At 44.7% G+C, this 21402-nt stretch overlaps 1 protein-coding gene across 2 annotated transcripts in view; it reads left to right on the forward strand.

Annotated features, from left to right (window-relative positions):
• The window catches only part of mamdc2a (MAM domain containing 2a), a 36952-nt gene that overhangs the window by 10073 nt on the left and 5477 nt on the right, over positions 1-21402 (forward strand). For both annotated transcript variants that reach the window (XM_076078189.1, XM_076078190.1), the window contains exons 3-10: positions 4624-4874; positions 11141-11225; positions 11356-11493; positions 13884-14140; positions 17343-17436; positions 18669-18815; positions 19449-19714; positions 20040-20136. In XM_076078189.1, coding sequence (XP_075934304.1) covers positions 4624-4874; positions 11141-11225; positions 11356-11493; positions 13884-14140; positions 17343-17436; positions 18669-18815; positions 19449-19714; positions 20040-20136 — 1335 coding nt within the window. The remainder of the gene's footprint in view (positions 1-4623; positions 4875-11140; positions 11226-11355; positions 11494-13883; positions 14141-17342; positions 17437-18668; positions 18816-19448; positions 19715-20039; positions 20137-21402) is intronic.

Consider the following 21402-nt stretch of genomic DNA (forward strand, 5'->3'; position numbering starts at 1 on the left):
ACCACTGTTCCATGTTTTCGCCATTTGTGGATAATGGCTCTCACTGTGGTTCACTGGAGTCCCAAAGCTTTAGGAATGGCTTTGTAACCTTTTCCAGACTGATAGATCTCAATTACTTTGTTTCTAATTTGTTCCTGAATTTCTTTGGATCGCAGCATGATGTCTAGCTTTTGAGGATCTTTTGGTCTACCTCACTTTGTCAGGCAGGTCCTATTTAAGTGATTTCTTGATTGAGAACAGGTGTGGCAGTAATCAGGCCTGGGTGTGGCTAGAGAAATTGAACTCAGCTTTCCAAAGATGTGATAAACCACAGTTAATTTATGTTTTAACAGGGGGGGGCAATCACTTTTTCACACAGGGCCATGTAGGTTTGGATTTTTTCCCCCCTTAATAATAAAAACCTTCATTTAAAAACTGCATTTTGTGTTTACATGTGTTATCTTTGTCTAATATTTAAATTTGTTTGATGATCTGAAACATTTAAGTGTGACAAACATGCAAAAAAATAAGAAATCAGGAAGAAAACACTTTTTCACACAACTGTATGTGAGAGAGGAAATAGGATGACTGAATTCAACGAAATGTACTGCTCAGACGGGTACCGGTTGGCCTGAAGGGCTGTAGCTGCGGCGGGTGTTGGAGGAGTTCACGGAGAGCATGGAAAAGGACTTTTGCTTGGCCTCAAGGAAGTTTTGGCAAACCATTGATGACTCAGAAGGGGAAAGCAGGGCTTGGCTGGACTTGGTGGGAGTCCGGTTTGGGGACCTCAGAATTGCATCTCTGCTCTTTGCAGATGATGTGACTCTGTTGGCTCCATCGGACCGTAACCTTCAGCACACACTGGGGAGGTTTGTGACCTCCATCGATGAATCGAGGTGGCGGCTGAGGCTGTGCAGCAGGAACCAGTGGGCACTCTCGAACCGGCTTCACCTTTGAGACGTGCAATGACGGGTGGACCCGCATGGTCCGGGGCAGCTTGAGCCTCACTGCTGCAGGATTGATGACCTTCTGGATCTCGAATGGCCCAATGAACCTGGGTGCCAACTTCTTAGACTCTACCCGCAAGGGTAGGTCCCGGGTCGATAGCCACACCAGTCTCTTTAGCCGAGGGGAGCTTGGGCAAGGGCACAAAGTGGGCCATCTTGCTGAACCAATCTACCACTGTCAGGATGGTGGTATGTTTGTTGGACAGTGGTAGACTGGTAACAAAGTCCAAGGAGATGTGGGATCAGGGCCGATGGGGCACAGGCAGAGGTTGCAGGAAACCAGCGGGAGCATGGTGGGATGGCTTGTGCTGATTGCAGACAGGACAGGCATTGACGAACTCCCGGGTGTCTTTCTCCAGAGTAGCCCACCAGAACCTCTGTTGCAGGGCATCCCTAGTCCGCTGGCTCCCTGGGTGGCAAGTGAGTCTGGAGCTGTGGGCCCACTGGAGGACATCGAACCTCAGGGTCTGAGGGACAAACAGGCGGTCAGGAGGGCAGGCGCTAAAACCGGGCTGGTCCTCCAGGGCGGCCTTGACTCTCTCCTCTACCTCCCAGGTGATTGAAGCAACCAAGACGGGGGCAGAAAGGATATTGTCATTGCCAGGGGTGGAATCCCCCTTATTTACAAACTGGCGGGACAGGAGTGGAATTCACACTTCTCTGCCTTAACGAACAGAGAATTCTTAAGGAGGCGTTGAAGGACTGCTTTGACATGGTGAATGTGCTCCTCTCGGGACCTGGAGAAAATCAGAATGTCGTCCAGGTAGACGAACACCTGCTTGTTTAACATGTCTCTCAGCACATCATTCAACAGGGCCTGGAAGACGGCTGGGGCATTGGTGAGGCCTAAGGGCATAACCAGGTACTCGTAATGTCCAGTGGGGGTTTTGAAAGCTGTCTTCCACTCGTCACCCTCTTGGATCCGGACCAAGTGATAGGCGTTGCGCAGGTCTAGCTTGGTGAAGATGTTAGCTCCCCGCAGCAACTCAAAAGCAGAAGAGATGAGTAGGAGTGGGTAGCGGTTCTTAATGGTAATGTCGTTGAGGCCCCTGCAGTCAATGCAAGGCCTCAGTTACTTGTGCTTCTTCCTCACGAAGAAGAGGACCAACAGGTGAAGAAGAGGGACGGATGATCCCAGCAGCTAGAGAGGAATTTATGTACACCTCCATGGCCTCTCTTTCAGGTGCAGATAAGGAATACAGGCGACCCCTGGGTGGAGTGGTACCTGGTTGCAGGTAAATGGCACAATCGTAGGGGCGATGTGGAGGCAGAGATGAGGCCTTGGCCTGACTGAATACCTCCCGATAGTCATGGTATTCAGTAGGCACCCCTGGCAGGTCTGAAGCAGAGCTGGAACAATCTGACTGCTGGGGTGCAGGAGCTTGTTTCAGGCAAATTAGGTGACAGGATGAGCTCCACCCCAGGATGGCTCCTGTTGCCCAGTCTATGTGGAGGTTATAGCAGCGGAGCCAGGGGTACCCCAGAATTAATGGATGCTGGGATGACCGCAGGATAAGAAACCGGATGGTCTCATGGTGGTTACCAGACAGGAGCATATGGACTGGTGTGGTCTGGTGAGTCACTGTCCCCAGTAAGTGACCATCCGGGGCGCTGGCAGGAACAGGGCATGGCAGGGGTACCTGGTCGATACCCAGCTGAAGGGCTAGGTCCTCATCAATGATGCTGTCGTCAGCGCCAGAGTCAATGAAAGTAGTGAGGGTCTGGGATCCATTCGTGAGCAGAAGCTGAACGTGGCACAGGGGTCTTTGGTTGGGCGAGAGTCTTGTGGTTTGGCTCATCAGTACCTCCCCTACTACTGATAAGCCGTGCCTTTCGCTGGCCACCGGGATATAAAGTGACCAGCCTGGCCACAGTACAGGCAGAGATTTCCCCGGCGGCGGCGCTCACGCTCCTCTGGAATGAGACTGGTGCACCCCACCTGCATGGGTTCAACGCCCCCAGGTTGAGGCCCTGGGGTGACGCTGGTAGCTGCTGGAGGACCTCGAGGCCGGTTGGAAGAGCGGCGATCCGTCTCCCCCTTGCGTCGCTCCTGTCGCCTTGCCTGGATGCGTCTGTCCACTCGGGAAGTCAGTTCACCTAAGCCATCCAGGTCGGCAGGCAAATTAAAAGAAATCAGTTCATCTTTAATATACTCAGCTAGCCCAGCCAAAAATGCGTCACACTGAGCTGCAGAGTTCCAGTCGCTAAGGCCTGCTCTCGTGCGAAACTCAATGGCATAGTCTGCAACTGTCCAGTCTCCCTGACGCAGATCCATAAGTCCCCCGGTAGGATCAGGGCCCTTGGAGACCGCCCCGAACACCTTGCGTAGCTCCGTAGAAAAAGCCAGGAAGGAAGAGCAGGCTGGCGTGCGCCTCTCCCATTCAGTGGTGCCCCACATTCGTGCCCTGCCTGTCAGGTGGTTGATAGTGAAGGCTACCTTAGCCTCCTCCAAGGCAAACATGTAGGGCTGCAGGGAAAACAAGATGGAGCAGTTTGTGATGAATGGGTTGCAGCCCTCAGGTTCTCCAGCATAGCGCTCTGGGGTTCCCACACGGGGCTCGTGTGCTGGAGCGGGCGTCAGAGGGACAGGAGGAGGAGGTGAGACTGCATGCTGGGTCAGGCCTGCTGTTAGCTGTTGGACCTGAGCGGCTAATGCAGCCAAAGCCTGCTCCTGGGCTGCTGCTGACTGACGTGTCTCAGCGGCGATGTGGGTCATCAGCGCCTCATGCTGCTGGAGAGCCCCCTCGATCCTCTCGAAACGGCTCCATGGTGCAGGGGTGTGTGCTGGGTCCATGAATGGCCAGATTGTAATGTAACCGGTTGTATATGGACCCAAATGCAACACACAAGGTTCCAGGGATCGTTGGCTTTTATTACAAACTTGTAGGTACAGCAGTGTGGAGCTGAACTGTGACAGTGATAAGATAAATGACCGACTTAGTGAAATTAGTAAAAAAAAAGAAATAATTCCTTTATAGGTATCTCTTTACCTGTGTGGGGATGTATAAAGCTGTCACAGTGGTAATTATAAATACACTGACTGCAGCAACCACAGTGGTGGTTGCCCTCAGGGATAGGTGCTAAAGTAGATTGAGCTGGTGCTGATTGAGTTTAAATATGAGTGGAACAGGCAGTCGCAGGTTTTTAACCTATTTTACATACCACGAAATATTGTTCTTTGAATACATCATTAAGTTGACAATCAGATTCAAGTGTATGCCAATGTTTTGTTACTATTGTAAATATTACACGGTCATTTGATTTCACTGTAGGTCTATTGATCTGTCTTTTATGTTAGTGGTGGCATCATATAGGACAACTTTTTTGTATCCTCTTTGTTGAAAATTGTTTTGCATTTCCCTCATGTTCCTGTCAAAATCCTCAGTTTTCTGGCATATATGTTTTAATCTGCTAAAATAACAGAACATTTCTGATCAACAAAAAAACAATGGCAAAGTTCCCTAGACTTGAACAAAATATGAATATAAATACGATCACCTTCGTTATTTTTACATATTACCACCAGATGATACATTAATAAGTCAAAAATCATATCTGCAACCACAACAGGTCTCCGCCCATAAATAAAGATATGTACTGTACATTAATATGACATATTTTGGTGATGTTGTCATAGGGCATTTGATAACAGTGGACTCAGCCTTCTTAAACGACCAGGAGCAGGCGGTTCTTGTCAGTCCACTTCTCGACCAGCAGGACTGGAGCTGCGTGAGGCTGGTGTACCAGATCACTGGAGGGGGTTCCCTGCAGCTCCACCTCAGACCAGATGGGGATAACTTTGACTACCGATTGTGGACTGCCAACAGAGCCTCTGACAGCTGGCTCATTGCTAGTGTGGACCTACCAAACACCACAACCCCTTACCAGGTAGGAATGGCTATAAAGACCATGATCAAAGTGATCCCTGTTTGCATATCAGAATTTTGCATATCAGATATAGTTTTTATCAGTGCACCTGTTGCCATGACAATAATTCTACCACAAGGCAAGTTTATTTGTATAGCACATTTCAACAACAAGGCAATTCAAAGTGCTTCACATAAAACCATTTAAAGCATCAAAACATAAGGCAAAAGTAAAGGAGATTTAAAAACAATTAAGAACATTCATTGAAACATTAAAAACAAGCAGTGTAATAAATAGAATACAGTAGTAAAATGCAGGAAATTGATTAATATCCTTGAATCTGGTTCAATTAAAGGCAGCAGCAAACAGAAAAGTCTTCAATCTTCAATCAGTCTTCACAGTGAACCTGGAGATTTGTTTTTCACCACCTGCGCTCAGCTTTCCGACACTCTCGTTTCTCTATTTTGACCAGCGTAGCATTTCTCCAAGGAGGTCTTTGCTTACCCGAGACAACCTTCACTTTAGTGGGTGCAATGACATCAATAATATTTATAACTTTAGAATTGAAGCCATCTACAAGCTCATTGGCTGAGATATAAGAGAGGGCTGGTGAGGAGCAGAACTTCTGAATAAATAGTTCACTGGTGTTTTCAGAGATGTAACGCTTTGTCACAACCTTGGTTTGGACATTTGTGTGCAAGGAGATTGCACTCTCAAAGAAAACACAGAAATGATCAGAGAGTGCAACATCAGTCAGTGACCTTGGAAATGTTTACACCTTTGGTGATGATTAGGTCCAGAGTGTGCCCCCTGTTGTGTGTGGATCCTGTCACATGTTGAGTCAGATCATAGTTATCAAGGACACCACATAGTTCTATAGACCCTCTGTCCTGGGGATTATCAACATGGATATTAAAATCACCAACAATAACAACACAGTCAAAATCAATACAGATTATAGACAGCAGTTCAGTAAACTCATCAAAGAAGGTTGCACAGTATTTAGGTGGTCTGGAAATGTTTAGGAATAAAGCTTGAGTGGAATTCAGAGCCACATATTCAAAAGAACTAAAATGACCAAAGGACATCTGCTTGCATTGAAGAGAATCATTAAATAAAATAGCAACTCCACCTCCTTTCTTATGCGCTCTTGTTTCACTCATGAAACTGAAGTTGTGAGGTGTTGATTCAATAAGAACAGCTGCACTGTTATCTTGATTTAACCATGTTTCAGTTAAAGACAAAATGTCCAGTTTGTGCCTAACAATAAAATCATTGATTAAAAATGTTTTCCCTGATAGAGACCTGACATTTAATAAAGCTAAGTTTAATGTGGTTAAAGCTTTCTTTGCCCAATTTATTTGGACATGCTGACGAGGAATGAATGTTAAGTTTGATACGTTTGCAGGTTTTCTATTGTTTCTTCGCAGCCTCACCTTTCTTTTTCTATAAACTAGCAGGACAGGAATTGAGAAGGCTAGCTGCATACAGGGCCCCGACTTCTCCTGGAGAGAGTCATTGGGTCATTAGCCTTGTAGCCTGGACCCAGAAGATATCAATTATTGCCTTTATCAGGTAGGGGAGTCAGAGGATGGTTGTGGAGCCGAAGTGGAGGTGGGGGAGGGGCAGTGCACTCTAACTTCGCCAATTGTGTCAAAACTGGCTGAGGACTTCGATCCAGTGGCGGGGGTGGGGCTGTACATCGAGGAGTGAGTTTGGTCAGTGAACTCCAGGTGGGGGGAGGATGGGGAGAGTGTGAGTAGAGAGGAAAGGGACCTGGATGGAGTCTGGGGGGTGGAAGTAGGTGCTCGTGAGCAGTGGTGTATAGTAACGAAGTAGAAATACTTCGTTACTGTACTTAAGTCGTTTTTTTGGATATCTGTACTTTACTTTACTATTTATATTTCTGTTGACTTTTACTTTTACTTCACTACATTTTGCAAAGAAAACTGATACTTTGACTCCGATACATTTCCCCTGAAACCTTCGTTACTCGCTACAAAATCAAATCTATCTTTAGAAACAAAATGAATCATGAGACCAGCGTCAGGGACTGTGGTGGAACAGAGACTGCAACAAGCAGGTTTGGTGAATCAGTGGTCCTAGCTTGCAAGTTAAATCATTAGTTAATCACGTTAATGCGCAAAACAAGTGCTCTCAAAGCCGCGGTGTTTAGATTCCCAGTGATGCCCAGGATGCTACATGCTATAGCTAGCGAGCGACTACATGAGTAGAATTCCACACAGGACGGGTGTGATGAGGAGAGGTGGATGGGTCAAACAAACACTGGTGTTTCCTCCAGGAGGCCGAAGTTTGTGCCGTGTGTGAAACGAGAAGCCAATGTTGATTTATTTGTGACGTGACTTCCGTACTTAAGCAACGCCACTTCCGTAGATATTTTAACGCAAACCACGATCTTTTCCTAAACCTAACTAAGTAGTTTCATCGCCTAAAGCTTCGTTGTTTCCTGTGAAGATGGACGTTTATTTTGAAAAGACAGTATGCATGTAACAAGCGAAAACAGACTCATGTTGCTGGACTTTTGCAGGAAAAACGCACGAAAAGTGAGGAGTAATATTTCGTAAGATATCAATAAAACGGGGATGAATTTATATCATTGAATAAAGAGAGTGACATGAGAAGATCAATCTCATGTCTGTAAGTTAAATCAGCTATAATCACTCTTTTAAAGTGATTAGTGACTCGTCTAAAACATTTAAAAAAGGAATAACTTCAATAGAATCATTCTATACAATGTAGCTTCTTTACATTCTATTAGAATGTAAAGAAGCTACATTGTAGTAGAATTGTCTTTTGAAGATGAACAGGACATTTTTCAGTTTCAAGTAATGACTGGGTTGTTACTTTCGGTGCTGCTTTAGTATTGATCATGTTTTGATATTTGAGTCATTTTGTGGATGATCAGATGGAGTTATGATGGTAGCAGATTCAGCTTGAGCAAAACCTTTGCCAGTTGTGTTCAAATCAGGCCCATAGGAGTTTACAAGGCAGGCGTCCTTTCTCACAACACTGACCTGATGCATCAAGTGGATATTCTCTGCTGAACACAACATTATGCATTTGCCCTCTACATCCTCTAGTCGGAATGAGCATACTTATAAACGCACTGTTACAACTCCTTCATAGTGCCATATTGCTTTTCGGGGGAATTATGATGATAAGTTCATAGTAGATGCAAAAGTATACTTATGTACAATATATTATGTTGAACATTGTTGCTCCTGGATGGATCACAGCCAACACAATTATGTTCAACACAGCTCCATGTCCTTGGTCATGGTGCCACAGCACTTAAAAGAATAAACTTCATAATTCTCAAAATTCTGACCCTTTGTTTTTTTATTAACAGCATTTACTTGTACTTTTACTTTTAATACTTAAGTACATTTAATATCAGAAAATTACTTTTGATACTTAAGTACAATAAATATCAGATACTTTAAGACTTTTACTCAAGTAATATTCTAATAGGTGACTTTTACTTTTACTGGAGTCATTTTCCAGTAAGGTATCTTTACTTTTACTCAAGTATGGCTTTTGGGTACTTTATACACCACTGCTAGTGAGGGAGGTAAAGACTCCTCCTCTTGGAGAGGGGGAGAAAGTGGGAGATCAGAGGCGGTCCCTGATGATGAGGTTGGAGACTCCTCCTCTTGGCACTCCTTGACAGCTATTTGTTCAGTCTCGCTTCAGAACTTCAGACTGTTGTTTCACAATATCACAGCTTCCTGTATGCACCATGATGTTTTTCACCGTGGGATGGTCAGCCACGATGTCCAGGATTTTGTCTCTCATGTTAGAGACCATATCTTTCAGAAAGCAGAGTGTTTGGGTATTCTTGCTGCACAATGTTCTGACATCTGTTACAGCATAGTCACCAACAATCAGAGTCTCAGGCCCAGTCACTAGCTTTCCCTGCGGCCTTTTACTCTCACATTTACTCTCAGTTCTTACCCTGCTTTGAGAAGATAGCTGCTTGTCCAGGTCATCAGATGGAGACTTAGGATCCTGCGATAATGGAGCAAATCTGTTTTGAAGTTGTAGGCTTGGTTGTTGTGGAGGTTTCTTGCTGGTTTTGCATTTCTCAGCTGTCCTTGGCTTTGTCCGTCTGAGTGCAGGGGTTGAGGAGGAATTCTGCCTGTGTGCTAGTGCAGGTCAGCCAGTCGCATCACAAATTTCAGGGCGCTGGGCTCTGCCTGTTAGTCGTCCTCCCACATGAGAAATGAATGAGAAAAAACAAGAATATTAGCAGTAAAATGGAAGCAGAGGCAAGAGCAAGCAGCAAAGCGTCTGCACTGTAAGAAAGCAGGAAGAAGTAAACAAGTGCTGAAGATCTTGGAAAGTGGTGTTCAAAACTGCTCTGTCTGATTTATGTCATATGTTTGTGTACAATTTATGTTTAGTTATAGTTTCTATTTTATTAGTTAGATTGAACATTGATTTTGCTACTGTCTATTTTATCAAAGAAACATGACAAAGATGGGTTCACCTTTCGTTGAGGGTGTACAGTATATAGCACATGACACTCTTGTTCATTTGAGCACAGGCAAAGGTCCAGGAAGGTGGTTGGTTTGTGGTGTGAAAGCAGAAACAAATGTTGTGTTATATAAATAAAGTTTTGCCTGCAAATCCAAATTTAAAGAAAGCTGACCCTCCTTAAATACAGAGTGAGTTTGAGGCCAAGGCCCACAAGTACTGTAAAAAAGCAATGATGTCATCTAAGCCTCTTTCTAAATTGAACTAGCTTCCTTACTGTCAATAAGAGCACTTGCCTCCATCCAGTCTTGTTTGGGAACAATTCTTCAAGTGAATATACAGAAATCTGAGAAAGAAAAAAATGTGTTAACTTCAAACTCTGTAATGGAGGCAGTGAGGTTGTTCCACATGCCATGCTGCGTTATGAGGGGAAAACAGAACTACATCATGTTGGTACTTTAAGTAATGGAATGGCAGTAGTAATTCAAGATAACTGTCAGCCTTTAAATGTTTGCCAGCGTTTATAGCTCTAGGATTAGGAGGCCTACTTGCATTACTGGCCAGTGTGCTCCAGGGCACTGACTGGAAGGGTCATCTGTCTTTTGGCAGATATGAACTCATTTAGTTTGTAAGTTAGTCAGAACTCGTTCCCTAGACTTGTAATGGCAGATCAGCATTTCTGACTTAGTGGGCATTTACATCGTTTTGACATGCTGTGGGATGAGATTTGATGTACAGGAGATGATTCAAGTCATGCCATAGACTGTATATAAGAAGTGGACGCAGTCACTGTAACGTCACCCATTGGTTTGTGGACTACTGTTTCGAAGCCTTTGTGTGTGGCAATTTGGTTGTCACCATGTTGGTTCTTCGGAACAGAAGTGACCATATTTGTACAATAGGGTAAAGCGGGGGAAGAGCGAGACCCAGCAGGCCCAGGTACCATTAGCAGCTAATGCTAGCTAGCTTGAAACTAGCAATTATGACCACGCTCATGTCTACAATGTTTACTGAGGTAATAAATCAAGAGAGAAGTAGAGTCATTTTCTCATAGACTTCTATACAATCTGACTTATTTTTCCAACCAGAGGAGTCGCCCCTAGTAGAGAGAATGCAGGTTTAAGGCACCTATGCATTGCCTTCACTTTTCAGACATGGAGGTTGCCACTTGGGCCATGCCCACATGTTATACACACCCTTATATCTCTGACATGCTTTTTCCATTCTTCTAGAACACCTAGGTCTTAAAATGCAGGTATTCTGTCAAGGGGAAAACAAGGGGAAGCTGCATTATGTCAAAATGCTACGCATATATCACCTGTCAGCAGTGTAGTGGTGGTTGGTAGGTGGGTGTACTGTGGCTTCTACTTAACCCTCACCCACTGCCCACCCTCAAATACATGACCTGAGGTATTTAATCTGACAGAAAGGTAATGTAATGTGGAATGTGACTAATTGAATTTACTCAAGTACTCTACTGAAGTACACATTGTATACAAAAGCTTTTCCAATTTACTTCACAGCAACTCAAATTTTATACATTTTGTAGATACAAAAGATATGAAGAATAAAGTAGTTCAGCTCCACCTAAACCAAGTAGAACAATAAAGTGCTGTCTCCACATTAATGCATTACTAATAATAATCAAATTATATCATATATATATATATATATATATATATATAATTGCAGCTCCTGTGCCTCGAATGATTCTCCATAGGAATGTCAATGATCGTGATATGAAACTTGATGTGATTTTTACTTCTAAGTTCTCTTTTTCACTTCCACAGATTTTGCTGGAGGGTCGACCTGAACGTGGCACGGGTAACAGTGTGGCCATCTTTGAAATTCACATTGTTCCTGGTTACTGCATAGGTCAGTGTGTTATATCAAGTGAGATTTCTCACCTTGGCAGTACAGCCATGATGTGAAACTGTATTTATTCATACAACATATTTAAGATTGAGTAAGGAATAATGGTCGTCTTTGCTCTTGTTGTTACCAGAGTGTAATTTTGAGGAGCATCACCTGTGCGGCTACAGTAACAGCTGGAACCCAAATGTCAACTGGTACGTTGGGGGGAGTGTGGCCAGAGAGCCTGAGTCTAACCTGCTTGTAAACCACACCAACAATAACCAGAGAGGTATACGTACGCACACACACACACATCCCTGTATTTATTTCTTTGTGAGGACCCTCACTGATATTATGCATTCCCTAGCCCCTTCCCCTCACCCTAACCATCACAGCTAAATGCCTAACCCCAAACATTGCCCTGAACCTAACCTGAACTTAAAAACACGTGAGGACCTGTGAGAATGTCATCACTTTCCAAAAATGTCGTACAAACATGTTTCGGTCCTCACTATGTAGCAAGTACAAGATTGCACACACATACAACCTTGTACTTCTTTGTGAGGACACTCATTGACATAATGCATTCCCTAGCCCCTTACCCTAACCCTTTAACCAACGCAACTGACCCCAACCCTTTTCCTTACCTAAATCTGATTCTAATCCAAAATTTTCCAACGGGCCTTTGACCGCCCAAAATGCCCGAACTGTCCAAAAATGTCCTCTCTGAAGGTCTAAAACTCCAATTGGTCCTCACAAAGATAGCTGTGCGAGTTGTACACACACACAAACGCATACATGGCACATTCATGCACATCAAGAACTGTTCATGAGCAGGTTTATTGCACCAGCACAGTTGGTATGTATGCGTGTATATATATATATATTGGATATGTATATATAGTAACAGTCATAACCTGCATCCATAACTTTCAATGGATTCCAAAAGATTCAAAGTTTCTAAATGTCTATAGAAACTTTTCAAACACATTCTGCATCACTTCTCCTCTGTCGTTTTCTATGATCAGTGTGTCCCAAACTCTCTAAACACATATTTCTGCCAAAATATGGCTAAATATACAGCTTCCTTTTGTCACCGGTGTGGTTAGTTGTTTACGTCTGCAACTCCCAACTGGTTATTATTGTGCAGTATGCTGGACAGTACTGAGATCTGACTGCTGCATCTGACAGACCGGGCGACCACAGTGTTCATTCTGCTCATGATATGAGGAAATAAAGGAACAGTTTTGAAGCGATGCTTTGGGCGTGTTGCTGCATCATAACAGTTTACCTGCATGGCTTGATTTCTGAAGGAGCTAATGAAGAGATTCCCTAGCAAACATATTTATCAACAACTCAAAAAGTCCTCGTGAACAATCTTCATTATAACACCTGGCAGTGTAACACCTACTACGTTTTAATCAAGCGTATTCTTTGGTTTCATCAGCTGTGCTGACGATCAAATGTCACGAAACATGAAAAGGTGGCGCCATTCGCCAAGTTGGTGCAGTGAAGCAGGTTTGCATCATGGCCAAAGCTAAGAGATGTTTAAGATAAAAGAACAGAAATATGTTTCTGGAACTGTGCATGTTTTTTTTGTAATATTTGACTTGTGTTGACATTGAGGACTTCTCCGTAACATGCCTCATCTTCATTTCTTATCAAACCAAGTGTTTTCAGCAATGGATTTAATTACTGTTGTGTTTTGTTAACTTCATTACTCTGTAAATGACTTCAGAATCAGGTTTATTCCCAAGCAGGTTGTCAGGTACAAGGAATTTGCTTTGGTGTATTGGTGCATAACATAAACATAATAAGACAATTTAAAATAAAATAAAAATAAGCAAGTATTGCAAAAGTCAAGAAGCATAAATATATAATAGAAGATAAATGCAATAATAATATGAAAAATATCCTAAGAAAAATACGTACAATATATGTGATTTAAAATGAAAGACCTGTGCAGTTTTTAGAAGTGGTAGTTTTGTGCAGAAATCTGTAAAATTGTCCAAGGAATGGGCAAAGGTCTCACAGTACGAAGTATATAAAGGTTATGCACTCTACAGTGAGATAGTCTCAAAGGTGTGCTGATAGACAGATGTGAAGGCATTACTGTAGCGTCTATGGGAGGGGGTAAGGGTCCGTGTCAGTGGGGGTTGATGAGGCCAGTTGCAGATGCACTTTCTGCTGCATTTAAATAATGTTAAACTTAAATGAGGCAAAATCCTGTTAAAAAACTCCAAATCACGACAAAATCTATGTGGATAACAAAATATTCTAACAGTTCATGGTCTACCAGTTTGAAACATCCAGGATCCAGCTGCATATAAAGGCTCTGTAGTTAACATGGATTTATGGTCCTGGAGACAGAATCTGTAATCAGGAAGGCGTGCTGGCCAATGAAATGAACTGCTCTATTGTTTGGATGAAGACCCTCAGGTTTTGACCTTGTGGTTATCCATCTCTGCTTTATGTCTTTAAAAACAACGACATAGTCAATGCAAAACATCTGTTTAATCTCCAAACACTGATGGGGGTGTGTATGACTCACTAAACATGAGTCAGAGTAACAATCCATTAGTTAATATGGTGTTGCTACTTGTAAAACCACACATATCCTATAAATGTGACTGTATCAGCCCATAAGGTTCTGCTCATCTATATCTTCCACTGCTCCAGGCCACTACATGTATGTGGACTCTGTGTACGCCAAGCACTTCCAGGAAGTAGCCAAGCTGACCTCACCCATGACCACGGTTCCCATAGCCGGCTGCCTGTCCTTCTACTACACCAGAGACCAAGAGAGGGGAAACATCTTTTCAGTTTTCACCAGAGACCAGCTGGGCCACTATGAGGAGATCTGGAGGCCAGGGGTGTATGCTACCAGTGGCTGGACTCAAGTCAGCGTTGATATCAAGGCCCCACACCCGCTGCAGGTCAGTACTGGAGCTAGCATTCACAATTATAGTCAGTAGACATATGATTTGTGGAAAATGGATGAATGGGTTTTCTTTAAAGGTCAATACCAGCTTATTAGAAATCGGGTCTTATTTTTGTAGCTTGTTGGATCATTTCTGTCAGTTAGGATGACGTTCTACTCCCCAGGTTAATAGATGAGATCTGGAAACACAGTGACATCACTGGTACCTGTGTTTTTCAGGTCAAAATGTATGTTGTGAAATGGTCTAACCAATGCATATAAAGTATAATGACTTCTGTACTCTATAAAGAGATGCTGCATTCATATGCAGAGTCTGATGGCAACAGGACAACATTTTGGTAGCTGAAGCTTTCTGGTTTCTGTTTGCTTTCCAAGTAGTAGGAAACAGGAATGTAGTTCAATGCAGATTAGCGGTCCGTGTGGAGAGCAAAGAGGGAGAAGGCATTGGCCGAAACGCAATCTGGGAACCCAACGGCTATCGCCTGACAATGCATTTGCTTTATATTGGTTTCAAATTAGCTTGTAAACTGGCTACTTGTGAACCAATCCCATGATGCAATCAAGTTGCATCATGGGAAATGTAGGATCCATGTTGGTGTTGTTTGAGCTTGACCCATACGTCTCACAGCCAGGATATCTCAGCCTCTGCTGCACAGATTTTGACCAATTTTGCAGTAGTCAGCAGAGATCATTGTCCTGACCCCTGGCAGCCTCCACATAGATGATCCTTATGGCCTGCGGAGAAAAGCTCATGTGCTTTCTGTGTTGTCCTTTTGAATGTGGAGGAGTTTGTCAGACTGCAGCAGCTGAAAAACTCCACTGTTGGGAATCACTACTGATTCTTTTTTTCCGTGGCCCCGCACAGTCCAGTGTTGATTCAGATGTATATGCAAGTACAGACTGAGACCACACATTCTGCAAATACACCACCCAAACAGGAGTTATGTATCTTGTCTGCTGCTTTTCTCTTGCAAGCTTTCAGCATGACAACTTTTTGATTCAATAACTATAAACATAACACAGTACTGTTCAATGAAACCTGTAAAGTGCTTTTTGCTGCAAATGGAAAATCACAACAGTGTGCTGCAGGTGTTTCACCATCATGAAAAACTGTGTTTCCTTCCTTGAGGCCAACCGATAGCCTCTCCATAGCCTCACCGAACTCTTCCTTCATTCAGGTTTTTGCTTTGATGACCACCGCAGCCACAACCCCTCTGGCCCCCCAGTACTTGTCTGCTGCTTCAGGATATCCCTGGACCAAAATGCCAACTTCTTCAGTTTGACGGCCTTCTTTGGTTTTTAGTTTGCCCCCACGACAGTCACCAACAACCTTCTGACCACAACTCCTAGTAGCCGAATATTTGAACATGGCCCACCCTCCCCCAGAATGCATGAGAGAGTACAAGACCTTGGAGAGATGTTCCCAGTTCACCTTTGGGTTTACCATGTCTGTCAAGCAGCCTCCCCTGCCATATGATCCAACTCTCCACCAGGTGGTGATCATTTGACAGCTCTGCTCCTCTCAGAGAAATGTCCGCACATCTGATAATTTGACCACAAAGTCCATATTCGTTCTTTGGTGTTCTGGTACCAAGTACACTAGTGAATCCCCCTATGCTCAAACATGTGTGTTATGATCCATCCATGACTAACACAGAAGTACAATAACATAGCACCAGTCGGGTTTAGATTGAACAGGCCAATCCTCCCAATCAAACCCTCAGGTTTCTCGGTCGTTGCTCATGTGAGACGTAAGCGCTGAAGTCATCCAGCCAAACTATAGAGTCTGTAAGCAGTATCCTTTTCAGGACCGCGCCCAGAGACTACAAGTCGGCTGGATCCTCCAAACTGCTGTTCGGTGCAGAGGCACAGCCAGCTTTCAGAGCCTTTGTTTCAGCAACTTGTAGACAACCCTCTTGTTATCGCAGAGACTTCCATCACAGTGACGCTCAGCCGGGCTTCCGTGTGTTCCCACACCTTCCCTTTGCCTCTCACCCTGGGCAACTTCTGAAAAGGAGAGACCAGGCCAGCTCCACTTCCCACACAAGCTCTAGTTATGTGTCTGGTTATGCGTCTGGTTATGCGTCGCTAGAACCAGCCAGCGATGCTGGGGGTCAGTATGCCTAAGTCCTAGCCTTTGCCTGCAGCCCGGCAAATGCACCTAACCCTAATGCCTATTCCACAGGGTGGCAGAGAAGATTTTTTGGGGGGAAATTATGCCTTTTTATGACAGAGTAGAGGCAGAGTGGAGAGGGATATGACATGCAGCAAGTAAAGGCTGGAATCAATCCCAGGAACTAGCAATAATGTGACCTGCGCTGTAACCAAGGCGCTTCGACTTGTTCTTTCAGTGTGGCTGCTCCCTTAGGGGTCGCCACTGCAGATCATCTATTTCCATCTAGTTTGTAAACACAGCCTCGACCGATCCGGTATGGAAATCTGATTTTATTATCTACATATTTGGCATATGTTTTACACCATATTTACTCTCAGCTTTCAGAAGTGTGTTTCTGCTAAGTAGGTTTGTGAGAGATAGTTGCTGCAAACTCATTTTATTTGTAACTTATTTCAAGTGTTTATTAGTCCAGTGTGTTTTTCAGACATGTCCACTGCTGTATAGGCAGATATTGCTGTGAGCCTATTGTGTCTTTCTTACACTGCAGAAAGATCATATTTTTCTGAATATTACGAAAGAAAAAGTAATACCATACTGTCTCATTCTTGTGTGTGCAGCTGAGTGGATGGAAGCTCTCTGTGGCTTTCCACTGCACTGTCAAATGGGTGTTCTCTTTGACTCCACGGTTTCCTTTCCCTGTGCTTTCAGCCAGAACGCCTCCCACAGCCTGCTGCTGTGGCTGTGGAAAGAAGCTTGCATACCATTACTAACTGGGTCAGTTCCCCAGTCCAATCGAGCCAAGAGTCGTACAGAGCTTTTCCATCAAGCAACACTCCACTGACTAACCCATGTTTCTGAATTTAACTCTACACTGATGTCACTGTCTGGCTTCTACAGCTGTCTTACATATCAGTATTTGTCACGCTCCCACAACATGCCTTTGTAACAATTTACAACGGATGTTCTCGGGATTAATGAGTCTAAGACTTAGACGGGTAGATGCATGAATTAGAGCCTAAGTCATACATTGCACGTTGCCCATCTGTTAATGGTTACTGTTTATGTCTGTGTGTGTTACCAGGTGGTGTTTGAGGTGGCCTTCAACAGTGCCAGAGGTGGATACGTGGCCATAGATGACATCTCCTTTTCTCCTGAATTCTGCCACACTGACACAGGTGATTTAGGGGGGTAAAGGTTGACCACAATCACAGACTGTTCCGCATGCCGGCCGAGACCCCGGGACGAAATATGAGATGAAAAAGAAGGGAGAGGAGGGGGCAAAGGAAAGAGGCATGAGCAGTGTTTCCATTGAGGCAATTTCTTTAACTTAATTTGATGCACATTTTGAAGTATCACATTAGAACAGCTGTATGGAAAAGGAAGAATAAAAAAAACCTTCCCACTTGCACAAAAAAACTTTTGGTGGTGGTTTTTGCCATTGACAAATTGCCATTACTGTTTTGTTCCTTCACATTTTATCTGCGGACTTCACAATAGATGTGCAGAACAAAATAAGCATTAATAAGAAAAGGAAAGTACTCCGTTTTGTGTCCATCACCCTCCCTGAAGCCTCTAACCGTGACTTCAGACGGTCGCTCCGTAGGGCTGATAACGCCGCTGGACACGCCGCTCACTAACCGCTACACTAACAGCTGCTTCCTCCGTAATAATGCAGACTTTAACTGGACAACAGCTGCTAGTAAAGACAACAAGGTCAGCACCACCTGTAATCAGTTGTCCATGTTAAATTAACCTGGTAGTCGATCGGTAATCAATGTTGTTGTTTGTGATTTCCGGGAATCGGTCATGTGATAGGGGCGTGTCGAATCAGGGAAGGACACGTCATGACTGCTAAGAACCAATCAAGTAGCGAACGCGGGTGTGGGCGTCATCGTTTCCAAACTTCTCCGTTTTCGACCGTCCACACGAATACGCAACCCCGGCGTTTTCAATCTCCTCCGTTTTTGGTGCTCGAAAACGCCGGCGTAGTGTGGACGCTCAGTGTAAACGTAGCAAAATATGTGTTTTCAAATGGAAACGGAGTAGTGTGGACGTGGCCTAAATGTTGTCATATTAACGCACAGACTTCAGCCGCACAAGGTTCAATGCAAACAATTTGATTCAAACGCTTTGATTGTGGGCACTCTATGTTCTGTTTGATAAATGAAGATGGTTGATTAGACGGGGGGAGAAGGGGGATGAGCGTCCTTTACACTCACGATGGTCATTAATCACCAATCATCGAACTGCAAAATCATTTTTCAAATACAGCAGTAACCGGAGACACTACGATGAATGTCCATGTACATGTTCATGTCTTTTTCCACGGTGTTATACTATCACATCCATGCACACTTTTCATATCCCTGACCTCTGTTATTAAAGATATTGCGTTTTTGTGTCCCAGAGCCCACCGTTGACCCCTCCATAGCCAGCTGTGACTTTGAGAATGGGCTGTGTCTGTACTATCAGGAGAGGACAGAGAGTAAGGTGTGGAGCAGAGTTTCAGTGAAGCCTAATGCCTACAGGATAGGAGACCATACCACAGGAACAGGTGAGTCACACTGCACACCCGCTGAATGACTTATTCCCAAGAAACAAATCAGCAAATCTCTGAAAAACAAGCTGACAGTGAAGTCCTCGACTTAATCGTCGACAAGCTCAAATGAGTGTTCGTTGACTCAGCATTTCTTTGGTCAAAGACATCCCTAGAAAACACATTGATGTAAAACAAAAACTCCCCGACAGGACATCGCTGTGGTAGTGACCTGTCAATCACAATTTAGCCCCGCCCTCAAGCATCCCCTGCTTTATGGTCTGTTGACTCTAGATGGACCATAACTTACTAAATGAACATCATGCTGTATTGAAGAAGACTTGAAACTAGAGATTGAGACCATAAACTCATGTTTACAATGTTTACTGAGGTAATAAATCAAGAGAGAAGTAGAGTCATTTTCTCATAGACTTCTATACAACCAGAGGAGTCGCCTCCTGTTGGCCATCAAAAAGAAAGCAAGTTAAAGACATTTTGCCACTGACTTCCCTTTTAAGACCCTGGGGTTGCCCACTAGGCAAGACAATTGGTTTCCTCACTTTCTGCCTCATGATGGACAGGTTGTTTTACTTTGCACGTTGTCAAACGAACACTACCACCTTTGTTGTTTGTTTCTCTCATCTCTCTTAGGCTGTTTCCTCCTGGCAAACACTCGTTTCACCTCGCAGCCCGGCTATGTGGGTCGGCTTCATGGTCCATTGTTACCAGGGAACCACAAATACTGCCTGAGGTTCTACTACCTGCTGCATGGCTTTAGGAAACTAGACAATGCTCTGTTTCTCTACATTTATGATGAGAACAATGTTGCCCAGGAGAAGGTGTGGAGCTTGACTGACACTTCCAGAGCTGTATGGACTGAGGTGGAGATCACCTACATGAAGCCAATGCTCTCCAAGGTGTGAAGCATTAGATGGGTGATGGATATGGATATGGATGGATGGATCGATAGATGGATGGATTGATTTGGATGGACAGATGGATGGATTGATATGGATGGATGGATCAATTCATTTGGATGGATGGATTTATATGGATATGGATGGACAGATGGATGGATGGATATCTGTGGATGGATGGATAGATTAATTTGGATGGATGGATGGATGGATGGATGGATGGATGGATGATGGACAGATGGATGGATTGATGGATGGATTGACAAAAGTAATAATTGGGTAAATGGTTGAATAGCAGTATTCAGTCTTTGTCTCTGTTTCCCAGGTAGTGTTTGTCAGCATATGTAAGAACTTCTGGGAATGTGGCCTGGCTGCCATCGATGACATCACTGTGAGCCTGGGGGACTGTCAAATGACAGCAGGTAAAAGAATCACAAGGACATACAATGACAACTGTTCATGTCCGACATAAGCCAGGAGCCTCTTTAAAGTTCCAGAACAGTTCAATTCATTTTTTACATCAGTTCACTGCAAAACAGGAACATCTACTGCAGAAACATTGTCAGTAGTATGGGATGTACCAAAGAGCTGATGAGGAGAAAGAAGAGAGGAGGCAACGAGAGGAACGTGTATAGGAGAGGAGAGCAGCAGAGGGGAGGGGAGGAATAAGGAAGAGAGCAGGAGAGGACAGGGGGGGGGAGAACAGGAAAGTAGAGGGGAGAGGAGGAGAGCAGGAGAGGAGAGGGGGGGGGGGGGGAACAGGAAAGTAGAGGGGAGAGGAGGAGAGCAGGAGAGGAGAGGGGGGGGGAAACAGGAAAGTAGAGGGGAGAGGAGGAGAGCAGGAGAGGAGAGGGGGGGGGAAACAGGAAAGTAGAGGGGAGAGGAGGAGTGCAGGAGAGAGGGGGGGAGGAAAACAGGAAAGTAGAGGGGAGAGGAGGAGTGCAGGAGAGAGGGGGGGAGGAAAACAGGAAAGTAGAGGGGAGAGGAGGAGTGCAGGAGAGAGGGGGGGAGGAAAACAGGAAAGTAGAGGGGAGAGCAGGAGAGGAGAGGGGGGGGAGGAAACAGTAAAGTAGAGGGGAGAGCAGGAGAGGAGGGGGGGGAACAGGAAAGTAAAGGGGAGAGGAGGAGAGCAGGAGAGAGGGGGGGAGGAAAACAGGAAAGTAGAGGGGAGAGTAGGAGAGGAGGGGGGGAACAGGAAAGTAAAGGGGAGAGGAGGAGAGCAGGAGAGAGGGGGGGAGGAAAACAGGAAAGTAGAGGGGAGAGGAGGAGAGCAGGATAGAGGGGGGAGGGAGGAAAACAGGAAAGTAGAGGAGGAGAGGGGGGGAAACAGGAAAGTAGAGGGGAGAGGAGGAGAGCAGGATAGAGGGGGGAGGGAGGAAAACAGGAAAGTAGAGGAGGAGAGGGGGGGAAACAGGAAAGTAGAGGGGAGAGGAGGAGAGCAGGAGAGAGGGGGGGAGGGAGGAAAACAGGATAGTAGAGGGGAGAGCAGGAGAGGAGAGGGGGGGAAACAGGAAAGTAGAGGGGAGAGCAGGAGAGAGGGGGGGAGGGAACTGGAAAGTAGAGGGCAGAGGAGGAGAGCAGGAGAGAGGGGGGGGGGGCATGTTTAGGTTATTCAAAATCCCCCCATTGAACCATTACAGGGTCACACATTCATCTTTATGAAAAGTGCAGCACACATTGAGCCGAGC

The sequence above is a fragment of the Anarhichas minor genome, unplaced genomic scaffold (genome assembly GCF_050575085.1).
Source record: "Anarhichas minor isolate MPS153535 unplaced genomic scaffold, ASM5057508v1 ptg000063l, whole genome shotgun sequence".
NCBI classification, from domain to species: domain Eukaryota; kingdom Metazoa; phylum Chordata; class Actinopteri; order Perciformes; family Anarhichadidae; genus Anarhichas; species Anarhichas minor.